At 42.4% G+C, this 13436-nt stretch overlaps 1 protein-coding gene across 2 annotated transcripts in view; it reads left to right on the forward strand.

Moving 5' to 3' along the window:
• The window catches only part of jade2 (jade family PHD finger 2), a 161006-nt gene that overhangs the window by 14677 nt on the left and 132893 nt on the right, over nucleotides 1-13436 (forward strand). Inside the window, exons 1-3 of one of the 2 annotated variants that reach the window (XM_053440786.1) lie at nucleotides 321-445; nucleotides 7341-7404; nucleotides 12535-12620. In XM_053440786.1, the coding sequence (XP_053296761.1) occupies nucleotides 440-445; nucleotides 7341-7404; nucleotides 12535-12620 (156 nt within the window). In that variant the 5' untranslated portion in view covers nucleotides 321-439. Of the gene's footprint in view, nucleotides 1-320; nucleotides 446-7340; nucleotides 7405-12534; nucleotides 12621-13436 lie in introns of those variants that run through there. The other variant, XM_053440787.1, reaches the window with a different exon arrangement.

Genomic DNA, 13436 nt, shown 5'->3' on the forward strand with positions numbered 1-13436 from the left:
TGCGACTTCTTCCCTGGAATTGGTGACTATCCTGTGTTGACTCCACAAACTCGCTGGAAAATGGTTGTAAACATTAGAAAGCGTCATCAAGGACAGTGACTTTGTTGTAGACGTTAAGTTTTATACATTTCACTTGAGTCTCTTAAAACTCACTGGCCACTGATCAATGTTGCCTGGATGCAGACAAAAATAATTCATGGCTGAGCTGGAAAAGTCTCAGAAGTAGCTGACAAAGGCAGGAAGCTTTCATTGCCTTTATGACGTACATCATAGCAGGGTGCCTGGAGAAGTTGAGAAAGTTATCATGTCCAGTCGGGTGTCACGTTTCCATCACTGATGATTGTAGCCTGAGCTGATAGACACCCGTGGCTACTGCAAACTCATCTGAACCTGGGAATCAAAGCTGATTGTTCCCTTCTCCACTCAAGGCAAAATCCAGATGTCGGTGGGTGTTACCTTTTTTTTAATCCGGTGTGAAAGGGGCTGTAAGTTGCATTAGGCGACAGCAGAAAGCTTTGTAGATACCATCATCATCTCATCATTTTACTGGATTCCAAAAACCTGCTACACAGTGAGTTTAATTGGCTTCTATTGAAACAGGTTTTCCCTCTGTTGAGGGGACACTTTGATACAGTGTGAGCTCTTTTATTCCATCTGCTATTGGCTTTTTAGATAAAATGTGATTCGGTCTCTTGCTGTCTGTGCTCTTGTGCTTCCTGGCTTCTTTCCTCTGGCTGTTTTTCCTTATGGCTTTGGTGACAAGTCACATCATTGTGTTCTTTTTTATGTTTACTGTTATTGACTGCTGTCTTTAAGCCAAATTACCATTCAGGGACTTTAAAGCTTTACTCTACAATATATGCAGTGCGCTCCACCCAATGGTTGTTGTACGTTTTATGTGCGGAAACTTGGGTTCGTCCCTTATGAGTGCTTTGTGTTGCTCTGGCCTTGGGGTAGGCACAGGGGTAACATTGTAATAGGGTTGGTCTTCGTTCAGTTTCATTTCATCGATAGGATTTCATTTTTAAAGCTAATCTGTCATCTTGGAGTGATGTAACTCATCATCTCTACTGTCCTGGACTCTCAGGTTTGACTGAGACCCCACATGGGGTATCAGTACTGACCCTACTGGTTCATCCAACCCACTCCCTAATGTACCAAACAGGACAGAGAGTAAACCAACTGATAAAACATTACAATATGAAATCTTGTGTGTTAGATACTTCTTAATATTTTCTGTTGTTTTTCTTGTTTTATTAAATAGAGGCTGTGGAAAGTGGTCAATAACTGGAAAAGAGTGTTTACTGTGTTTGTACTGCAGAATGTTTTTAATACCAGCCTATTATAGTGTGTCCCACTTTTCTAACACCTCAATTGTACTGGAATTGGACCCTTTCTTTTGGAAGGTACTACCAGTGGTTACAGGAGGCCATGTTGTGGAACTTAACAACTAAACAAATATGTCATGCAGGACCTCTTTCTGTTAAAGTTAGGAAGTTGCTATAGCAGGACTGACTCATTCACTCTCATCCCATTCTGTCACTGTCTCTCTTTGTGTCCTCTTTCTTTTCCTTGTGTCCTAAAGGAGTGATGTAGTCGTTGGTGCAAAACTGGGAATGTGGTCGACTGATTGAGATGAGGTTTCACATTTGTGAGTCTTTTCTCCTTCACCTACTCCCATCTCTCCTGAGAACGAGAAATATCTCAATCTGAAGTCCGGGCTCTGGTTCACTGGACTGATCGAGATGGAGTTGTGTGTACTGCATGAGAGAGAGAGAGAGAGAGAGAGAGAGACAGAGAGAGACATACGGTCGACCTGGTAACTAGGGATGTGGATAGAGTGGAAGGATATCAGGTAGAGAGAGGGAATAAGTGAGACAGAGTGATGGAGAAAATGAACTTGGAGACTTTTCTTGGCAGTTGCAGAGCTGTTAGTCTTCCTCAGGCCGTAGGTGATCCTGCTCCACAGAGAGAGGGAGGGGGATTTTTAAGGAGATACAGTGACATTTCCAATTACCGTCAGTTCTTTCACTTTAACCGGCCACTGGTTTCTCCCCTTACACACACTTTCAGAAATGTGGGACTGCAACCAGAGCAATGAGATGGAGAGACTGTCTTGTTAGCTCATAATTACAGGTTCAGGGCCCATGACGGCTGCGTGTCACAGAGACACTGAACCCCAGCCAGTAAAGGCTGAAATTGGATGTAATCTATCAGTCAAAGTAGCTCTAATAAAAAATTTCTCTTTTAAATCCAACAGCCTCAAAATATAATAGAAACAATTATCAGTAATTACTACAGCTACAAAGAAAAATGGGATCATTGTGAATTTTCTTTGTGAAAGTTGCTGGTAGATTTTAAGCAGCCAAAATTATCCAGAGCGGCTGGTGGTGGTTTCCCCACTCTGGTCAAAGCAGCAAGAAAAGTGGAAGCATTGCAAAAGAAATGGTGCGGCACAGAGAGAAAATCTTTATAATCATTATACTTCAATTTTCCCTCCTGACTAAGTGTACAATCAGCCAAGTATTTTGGCTTCTGCTCGAAAGTAGCGCTTTTAGAATACCAAGGAACAGCTTTACAACCAAAACGCTGCGAGTGGAACCAAACGTGGTGCAGCCAATGCAACCAGAATCAAAATGACTCCCCGACTGTTGTTATAAAAACAACAACAAACAAAAACCAAGATTATACAGCAAATCATTTAGGGCTGGCTGTCGTCTAGTGGTAACAATTCTGGAAGCTAGAGAAAAAAAAGCCACAATAGAAATGTCCACAATCTTGCAACACAATACAGAACCATTAACCTCAATGCGCTGCCTCCACTGTGGAAAAGGCAGCCTGTACATGTAACACATGTGAATCATCAAAATAGGAGTCGGTGAACTGCGGTAAAAGTTAGTCTGGATCATATAACCAATTCTGACCTTGCAACACTGGCTTCCTGTTGGTTGGTCAGCTGGGGGGGCGGGGGTGGGGTGTGGTTTCACCCCTGCCTGTTGTTTGGTCTGTTTGTGAGTAAGTAGGATTACCCAAAAACTGTTGGTCGGATTACCAAAAAACTTGGTGGAAGGATGTGGTATGGGTCAGAGATGAAGAAACGTTGCTGTACTATGACACACCAACATGTCGTCTGTGACTCTTCAGGAACTGAGATCTACTGCACCTGACAATGCCTGACCGCTGCTCTGGAGCCAGCCGCACAGTGTTCATCTTTTGTCTTGGCCAGGTTTGGCGTTGCTATTCTCTGTTAGCTGTCGTCGCTGATCTGGGTTCTGACCTTTGACATCATCACTGTGCTTGTTACCTTCCAGCCGGCCCACAAGATGCACTAATAAACCTGCGAAGGAGCTGGGTGAGAAACTTCGCAGGTTTAGTTCATGCTGTCGTTCCCTCCACCTCCACACAACCGACCACCTGACCAACCAGTAACTCTGTCGGGCAGTCTGTCAGCGACTCCACAGGTTTCCCACCCTCAAGCTCTTTCAGATATTTGATGGCGTTTGTAATGCAACCTGGAAACACTGTTGCACTGCTCCAGCCACGGAGGAACTAGAGGAGTTACAATTGCTTGTCTCACAAACTAAAGCGTTCACTTTTACAACATTTCTGAAGCATTAAAATGCCTCACAGGTCGTGATATATGGCTTCATAAACCTGATTTCAAATAGGAGAGTTTCTCACATCTGATGCAACAAATCAAACATGTCGTGTTGACGGATGGTGCTTCCGCTCTGTTGAACTAATCATGAGAAATAACCTTTCACAGTTTCAGCCACAGGTATAAATACTGACTATTGTGGGCGACACCTGGGTGGATATTTCCGTTGAACATTTTTGTGCTTCAGTTGGTTGGATCACACACAAAAGCGTCTCGTGTTTTCGTCGCCTGTGATTCTGCCACAAGACTCCTTTTGTTGTTGCAAATGATTCCAACAGATTCATTCATTCGGAAACTGGTGTAAAGAATCTGTAAAAAATATGTCATGTCAAGTTTTTTGCTTTGTGTTCGCATTTTCCTTTGGGTGGTCAGGAATAAGAATGACTGGGCTGCTAAAACAAAAAAACCCAACCTCGAGTGTGGTTTAAGTGGGTCGCCTCTGAGTTTAATAGGCGAGGGGAAACCCTGAGACTGATCCAAGCGTGCAGACTTAAAGTCAGATGGACAGAACTGGAGGAAGTCAATGATGTACTTAACCAATCTCCTCAAAGGACGACGAGGTAGAGCTTGACAGATGGGAGGAGGTGGAGAGATGGAGAGAGAGAAAATCGAGCAAGGCAGAGAGAGTCAATAATGTACTTAACCTTATTCAACAAACTCCCTGTGTCCCTGTTGTTGTAAGACAGGGAGGACTGGAGGGAAGATAGGACTAAAAAGAGATGAGGGTGTATGATGGTAGTCCGAGGTAGGGCGAAGAAGCGCTTGTGTTGTTCTGTCAGCATAAATGTCAGAGTAGTTAACTGTGTGCGGGGCCGTCCCGTAGGCCGAGGGGGTGGAAGAGCCCCAGATACGAGGGAATAGCCCAGTTTTACGGCCACATAAATCTTATTTCCTCACACTGAAGGTTGTAACCCACCTCCTCCACCTCCTCTTCTGGTTTCCCTGCCTCAGTGCATCAGTACGCCCAAACCTCCTTTTGACTTTTTGACTCTATCTGTTTCAGCGTCTTTAGCTTTATGCTCCCATGATAGACCCTCACCCTCCTTTTCCCTATTTTCAGCGGCACTCTATATATTCTTGTCTACCAGGACAAGAGATTACACATTTCCTCAGGCTGCACTGTTTGTCATCCTTGCACTATTTTGCGTCCTTGATCTTTTTTTTTCTTTTTCTACTCTAATCCTATTCAGAGGCACTTTATTAGAATAAACCTCCAAGTGTTTGCAAGAAAGATTAGTTCCACATTGAATCATAATACAGCATCATGGTGATCATGATCATGGATGTGTGCCAATGCTCCTGTCTGTTTATTCAGTTGTGTTATGATCAGGGTGTTCTTGTTTCCTTAAAGATATATCTAACGATTCTTGGAAATATCCCAAAATCAAATAGACCCATGTTGTATATTTTGTTGACTTGTTCTCTCACATTATCCAAAATGTTTCAAACAATGTTCAAACACAGAGAAATACCCAGTTTTATTCAAGTTAACACAATGTTTCATTTTGGTCACTTTTTTTATTGCATCGTACCCACGGCTTTGTGGGTGTTTGCTTTAACTCCTGGAGCATTTCATGATGGAAAAACACACATTGCTAACCAGTTAATCAGTCGGCTGTTTCTACATTCCACTTTATATTTCATTAGTTCATATGATTTCTTTCAAGTTTAGTCTGACTTTTAGAAGAGATGTTCTGATAACTGTATCCCCTTAATACCGATCCAGATAACTGAACTTTGTATTTATTGGCCAATTCCAAGTACCAATCCAAAATGACAAACACTTCTGTGAAACAATACTGAACTTATGTTTTATTGCAATGGGATAAAATGATATTGCAATAATTATTGTTATTGGGTTTTTTCCCAGCCCTATGTGAAAATAGTTGTATCCTCATGTGTCGGTCAGACCTCTGTTTCTCCATCTTTCTCTCCACCCTGCTCCTTCTTTCTCATCTCAAATCAGTTTTGTCCCACATGTGCTTTCTAACAAGCCTTTTCTCGACAGTTCCTCTTTGGTTTATTTCCGACCTTTTTCTCTCTGACGCACTCCGTCCTCTTTCTCTGACGTTCCCTCTTTGTCTCTCTGACTCCTTCTTGGACCGCTCTTTGCCCGTAACGTCTCCTTTTGTTTATTCAGTCTCAACGTCCCTCGCTCACGGTCTCTCTCCCTTTCTGGAAACAAAATTGAATCACTCTCTAGGTATCTATATGCTAAACAGATAAATTAGCAGCAGCTCCTCATCTGCGCTTCCCACCTCTCGGGTCAGTTTCCCCCCTCTCTTCTCTCTGAAGTGATGCTCAACCTCCGCGGCAAAATTAGCTTTCTGCTGTGGTTACCTGTGAACCAAAGTGAAATTGTATTCTCTGTGCAACACTTCTAGAATGAACGCATCACATCACGCCTCGTTGTCACATTTGGAAAATAGGTGTGATAAAAAGTTTAAATAAGTGCAAGTTAAACAAGAAACAGGTGTTTTGGGGGTTTTCCATGGGGCATTTAACTAACTTCAGAAACATTTTCCCTTCAATTGGCATCACTTCTTATCCCTCCTCCTAACTTCCTGATGCTCTTCAAGTGTGTTGGTCCCTGATGGAGACTCATTCATAAAGATGTGGCAGTCGATTCAGTAGATGCTTGACTGAGCTGTGTTATGTTTGCATTCAGTATTGCTCATCAAAATGCAAAGTGTGTAATTTTAAAGTCTCACAAATGTATCTTACTGTGTCATTACACATTTGCAAAGCAGAGTTTTAAATAACTTTTTTTTTTATGTCCTTGTTTGCTTGCTAACAATCTTCTGCTGATCTTTCTGCTGATGCATTACGGTGTTTCTCGGCATGCTATCTAATAAGAGGAAACATGGTGGAATTTCCCCGTCATATAATGTCCTAAAATAAGTGCATGAAAAGGTCACAGTGAAGTCAGGATATGATGGTTGAAAATGCCTTTTTCGAGGTATCTTGAATGCATCCTGTATGTAGACATGACCTACTGCTTACCGTACATATATATAAATATATAAATATGTCAGTATTTTTGTGAGAGAAAACTTTACAAGTCAGTGAAGCCTGTACGCAAAACTTTGCACCGAGTTTACGCAAATTTAATTCTGTACAGTTCAAGCTGGATTGTAGAACAAGCAGTTTTGTCCGTTTTTCTCAGTATTAAAAGAATAAAGTTGCAAGTAAACAAAATTATGGCTATTAAAAAATGTCCTCGCCCAAGACGCTGTTTTTTCTATGTCCCTTTTCAGGGAAATAACTGAATACTGGTTGAGAGAAGCTGGAGTTTGATTAATTTTTCATCGGTTATAAAATGAAAAGAGAAGCAGCAACAGTATTGCAGCAGATGGATAAAAAAGGGGACTTGCACAATAGCTCCCAGTGAATACAGCTCTAATGCCGGATGAGTTCACAGGCGTCTTGTACAAGGACTCCCACTGTATGTGAAGGAACAGAACAACTGTATCATTGTGAGCTTCCCGGCGAGTCTGAAGCGTTAATATGTAAAAGCGATCAAGTCAGTTTGTTCTGGCGGGCTGCCTGCTGGAGCCTCTGACAGATTGGTGCCATCAGCGCATTATTTCATTAACACTTGTGTTTTCATGGTGAACATCTTCTAACTCGTCATTTTTCTCTCCCTCTCTCTCTGTTGCCCCCATTCCTCCCTCCCTGACAGATGGAGAGCGAGAAGAAGAGGAGAAAATACTCGACGAGCAGCAATGACTCTGACACCACAGACAGTAAGTTGGGGGGAGAGGGAGGGAGTGCGTCTGTGTGTGTGTGTGTGGTAGAGAGAGGAGGAAAGTTGTAAGTGTCAGTAAAGTGAGTTGTCGTGCTGCTGCTGAACAGTGAACTCCCAGATTTTAGTCAACTCCCGCAGGGTATTTCTCATATTCATATATTCTCCCTATAGACTTTCCACCAGTGACACGGTCGTTGTCTCCTCTGCTCATTAAGACTTCCTCTTCCTGAAAACAGCGACAGTATAAAAATGACTGTGCAGCCGTGATCTGTCTCCGGTTTCTGTATTACTGTGAAAATACGGCCAACAAGACATAGTCTTTCTTATCAGTGATGCTGCATGGGCACAAGTTTTTTTTTGTGTAAAAACAAACCAACAGGTGGCGTGGAGTTGTGGCTTGTTACTTGATGATGAGTTTCTGTGAAATCACCACAGACGCTCTGTTTACTTTGGATAAGACATTTAAAATGTGTGCGTTTGGTTGCCTTTACTTTATCTCTGTTGTGAAACATCAGTCAAACACATTGTCTCCACCTGTTGCTGTTGTTTGCTTGTTGTTGTTTTGTTGAACATATTTATCTTCTCCCATATGTTCAACTCTTATGTCATCGATAGAACTATTAGACTTATATATTTGTTTATGTTTCCATGCTGGTGACAGCCACTACCTGAAGGCATTGTAGTTTCCAGTTGTCCGTCCATCTGTCGTCCCATTCGTGCGAGCAAGATATCTCAAGAACGCCGATTTAAAAAACATAACAACAAAGAAACGTGAACTTGATAAGAGTTTAGTGGTAAGAACATGGTTTTGGTCTAGTGAACATGACATCTCAGGAGAACCATGAGGGAGTTTCCTTTAATTTGGTGCAAACATTCACTTGGACTCAATGATGACCCGATTAGATTTTGGTATCGATATGTATCAGGATCATCCAAAGGGGATTTCATTACATCTGGTTAAAACATTCCCTTGAGCTCAGAATTTGAAGGTCAAAAATCAAAGTCACTGTGACCTCTCTACCCTTTTTTGCCTGTTATCTTGAGAAGGCTTCTTTCAAATTTTGCACAAATATTCACTTACACTCACGGGTAACTGATTCGATTATGGTGGGCGTGGTGGCCTCACATTTCATCAAATTTTCACCAGTTGTCACTTGGACTCAAAGATGAACTAATTCGATTTCAGTTGTCAAATGTCATGGTGATCTCATATGACTCTGGAAGCTTATTACATGTGGAATGAAACTGCACTGGTTGCTGGAGGAAGACAATCCCAGGGCAGTAATTCTAGTTTCCCATAAAATATCTTCAACGCTTACGTTATTGATAAAACAATTAGACCTGAAGATTGATGTTATCACTATCAACTCAGTAAATCTTTAGGAGGATCACACTGTTATTCACTGCGCTTGTTGAACTCCCCACATTCAGATCGTGGCTGGCCCAGTCTCAGAGGGGACTGCTTCATGAGCTGCTCAATCGACACAGATTGAGGTTCCAAAATCAGTGAAATCAAAATGTTGCATTCAGTGTGGCCTTTTCTCACTTAACCTATCTTAGATGCTTTCCTTTGTAGCCTGCACTTAAAATGCTGACTCATAAACAGATATGAGATGACGGAGGGATCTGCAGATGTACCACCAGTCATGAGCCGGACTCAAATAACCACTGAGCTCGACATTAAGTGCTACACCGCATGATGGTGGGGACATCTGGACGGTTTAACACAGTACCGTCACTGGCAGTGTCCGCTGGAAAAATCATCTGATAATCAACCGTCTTTAAACGGCAGCACAGTGTTACTACACAAGTGCACATGGCTCTCTGGGATGATTACTCTCCTCAAAACCGGACGATTTAGTCACTGAAGACAGCTTGCAGATTTGAATTCATTGTAAAAATCATACTTCTTGGCTTTTGGCAGCGCAACGTGACTAATACTTGACATTTTGTGGCCTGCATTTTACAATAACACGCAAATATAATTGTTTGGCTGTTCCCATGACACTGTCAGGTCAGAATAGACAGGAAATGAAATACATCAGTGAGATGGAAAACAAACTATTGAGTCTTCACTTAAAGTTAAAGTTTGGTTCTGTAAAATAAAGAACTAAAGTGGCTTAATCTGCCTCTTTATTAGAGAGTCTTACATTTCTGCATTGAAATGTTTTTTGCAGTGTTTTAATGAAGTATTTCCATCTGTGATTTTCTTTCTCTGGAATCTAATTCATTCAAAATGTTATTTTTTCAGGGTTAAAGCCATTTCTCATATTAAAGCTGTTATGATGTGGAATGTCTCAGCTGTTTTAGATATTATATGTTTTAACAGTCTCTTCTAGCCCCCCCCCCCTCCCCCCCCCCAATAAAGCTCCAGTCTGTTTCAATCACAGTCGGCAGCTCTCTGACCGTGTAGGAAATGATAGTCTTTCTCTCTCTCACTTTTTCTGGCGTTAGGGAACATGCCAGAGTCATACCGCCGGGCCAGCATTATTCAAATACACGGCATCATGAGGGCCAGGTCACACATATGCAAAGCGAATACAGCAGGTCAAAGTTCACCAGAGTTGAACTCTACACGATGCCACCCGGAGATTTGCCTCCCAAACAGGAAGCGAATGTTTTACTCACCTCCTCGCTTGCACAGATTGGATGTGAATGGGAGGCGAAGGTTTGCCAAAGCCAATTTTTGCGTATGTGTGACCTCGCTCTGATGGTATGGACTACTGATGAGGCGTTTCAGGAGATTCAGGAGCACTAGGAGCTCCTTTGGGGCTTTTAAACTTTACAAACCTTTTACTAACACAAAAAGCCTATAAGACAGAGTAAAGGAAATCGAGAAAAGCACAATTTCTCACTTTAAAAGTACATTTGATCTAGTTTAATTTAATTCAGTCTATTGCAGTGATGTGAACTGGAAATGAAAGCAGCCGTTTCACCCAGCAGGGCCACCGGAGGTAGAAACAACCTCGCACAGGTCACAGGTCTGCGTGTAAAAAGTATTTTACAACACTTTTAATAGCCGGTTTCTTCAGACCTGACTGAGCCACCCTGTGCTGAAGGCCATACTGTCGGTCATGTAATTAGCTGTTAGCCGTTAGCTTCCCCTGGCCATTGCTGTGTGGGCCACGGCTGCATCTGTTGACTGGAGGTTATCAGGTTTCTAATTGAAGGATGCCCATGATAATTTTGGATGCTGTGCACCAAGCAGGGCTTTTAATTAACACATGGCCGCAATGGTAACTTCCAACCCGTTTGGTTATCTGGCCACAGCGGTGGTGCAGCTGCCTCACGTGGGGTGTGTGGATATAACACACACACACACACACAAACGATGGGGTGCAGATGAATGAGTATACCCAAAAATGTCCTACAGATTAGCACACTGTAACACACGCACACACACACACAGCTTGTTGGCAGTGATTCTCCTGAGTCTCTGTGGTGTTTTGATGATGGCAGTGCAGAGCGCTGCTGTCTAACACGTCACTCCAAACTCTCCCAGTGTTGAGTTTTACAAATTGAGATGTGTTTAAAAATGCCACCGCCACTCTCACTGTGTCAGCATTTTTGATTTTGAGGTGTTTGTTATTGCACTGACGAGAGTCTGCAACACATCCTCCCTCCACAGACTGCAAGGTGGTACACTTTGGAGGCCACCACTCAGAATAGAGGATGGCTTTTTTCTCCCACCATCTATGGTTATATTATATCGGCCTTTTAAAAATCTGTCTAACTGAGAGCAGCTGAGTGGGAAATCATTTGAAATTGTTACCCACTCATGGCTGTCGATTCGTATATCCTGTCGTGCCGTGGCAGTGAACCTGTGTGTTTATGTGCGTGTGTAATGGTGAGTGTATAAAACCGTCCAACAAATATAGTAGAGAATGAGTGATTTATGGGCAAAATTTTGGGTGAATATGAACATTCATATCTAGCAAATACATGTATTTGTTAGCAGCTCTATATACTGTGTGTGAATATGTGTGTGTCGGGAGCGGGAGTCAGTAATTGCGAAGACAAGCCTGACAGAAGCTCTGCCCTCGGCGCTGTTAGTTGTTCAGACGTCACAAGTAAAATTAGCGCGGTGGCAGTTTTCCTGTGGTGGCGAGGGAAATATGTTGAGTGGGAGGCCACCCGCACACGCACGCACACAGTCATGGTTACAATGTGCTATATTACACAGTGTTGGCAAATTTGTTTTCCATTATGCCATTGTGATGTAATTTAATTACCAATGTGATGCAATTTTAAAGGGGCGCCTCCTTCACAGTGCACAGATGGAATTGAGCTTTTGGCTTTATCTGCTGCAGCTGTTTTAAAATAATATAGAATGACAGCGTGAATGGTATTATGCACATTCCCGCTCTTCTCTCCATAGCAGCGTGGCCTCCGTTCATGTACATGGGCACAGTAAGGGCCTCTGATTGAAGCGGTGGGTGGGATATTGGCGCCATTGTCAGTTTAATTGCCATTAAATTCTGTATTAATGAGGTTGTAAAGGACCACAGTGGAATAACTGCTTAACTAGAGGCTATTTACACTGCCATTACTTATTACACCCATTAATAGATCATCATCACTCTGCTGTCAATTAAAGGTCTGACTTGGAGTGACTGTAATGCCACGGTTATTGTTTTTTTGGTTTCTTCTCCATTAAGTCTCAAACCAAACCATGTGCTAATTAAAAGAACTTTGCTTGATGACCAGCATTTTTGCTCCGTGATAATTTACCAAATCAAAGACAGAGGGTTCTTTTCATATTCATTCCGCAAAACAGATTCCTCCGACGGGACAATAAAGTTTCCTTTTTGGTGAATTTGAGCGCTTGATGTGTAAAAGAAGTCTTGATCTCCAGCCAAAGCCCTGTTCTTCATTTTCCTCACTTCAAATCAGCATTTACACTCATGAACGCACATTCTTGACAAATTAAACACAGATTATGTTCTCTTTGTGCTCCGCTCCAGAAGATTTGAAACACTTTGTTCTGACAACTGTGTCACAAGCTTGCGGAAGAAAGGGTCACATTAGACTAATTTGTCAGTGAACACAAGAACGCTGAGTAAACTGTAAAAAGATGTTTGTTTATATAATTTGGAGTGGTCATTGTGGTCTACTTTTATTGTTCCAGGTCAGGTGACCTCGTGGTCCAGGTCATCCAAGAATATGGGCACCAGCAGCACATGGGTTCGCCACCAGCACAAGAAACCATCAGAGGTAAGTTAGTGTGGCAGCTCGGGTCAGTGACCCAGGCAGATACACTGAGCCTAATGAGACACAGCCTCTTGTTCGGCCATGATAGATCACAGTTTTGCTCCACTTGAGTTTGGCTGATGACAGATATTTATTGTGGCTGTTGATCAGATGCCAACATTTTCTCTGCTTGTTCAAGTTGCTGAAATATACTGCATCTATTATGATCCTTGTTAATGAAATGTAGAAAGAGTCCAGCAGCTAATCTAAGGGAACTGTCACACCTTCTCTGTACTTGCCAGTTTAATCTGTACCAAAATAACTGGTGTGAAAGGTGCCTTGGACCATCTGCCCAAAAGTTAGTCCCACCTAAAGAGGTGGTCTTGGTCCCGATCAGCCTGAACCATGGCTCGGGTTGTTTGCACTAAGACCTTTTTGGATACTTTGGACTTTCACACTAACTGCAGGATGTTGAAACAGCATCAAATAGTGACAAAGAAAACATATCTGAAGCCTTATTGGTCTCTCCAGAAGTTGAGTTATCCAGGCTGGCAGGATTTCTTGTAGTTTTCACCCCCGATGATATGATGTTTAATGAAGTTGATGTTTGATGTTGATGTTTGAATGAGGAAAACGTTCATTTGGTGCATTTGAACCACGCTGCGGTTGACAACACGCTGACATCAGACACACACGCCTGCCTACAAACCATCAATGTCAAGTATAGGTAGACGCAGCCCTCCGAGGTGATGACAACACAACGTATGTATGTCATACATCTTTAGGGCACTCCCTACATTGCAAAGTGAAACCATAACAAAGCAGATGAAATGTAAACCA

This window comes from Pleuronectes platessa, chromosome 15, assembly GCF_947347685.1.
Source record: "Pleuronectes platessa chromosome 15, fPlePla1.1, whole genome shotgun sequence".
In the NCBI taxonomy this organism is placed as follows: Eukaryota; Metazoa; Chordata; class Actinopteri; order Pleuronectiformes; family Pleuronectidae; genus Pleuronectes; species Pleuronectes platessa.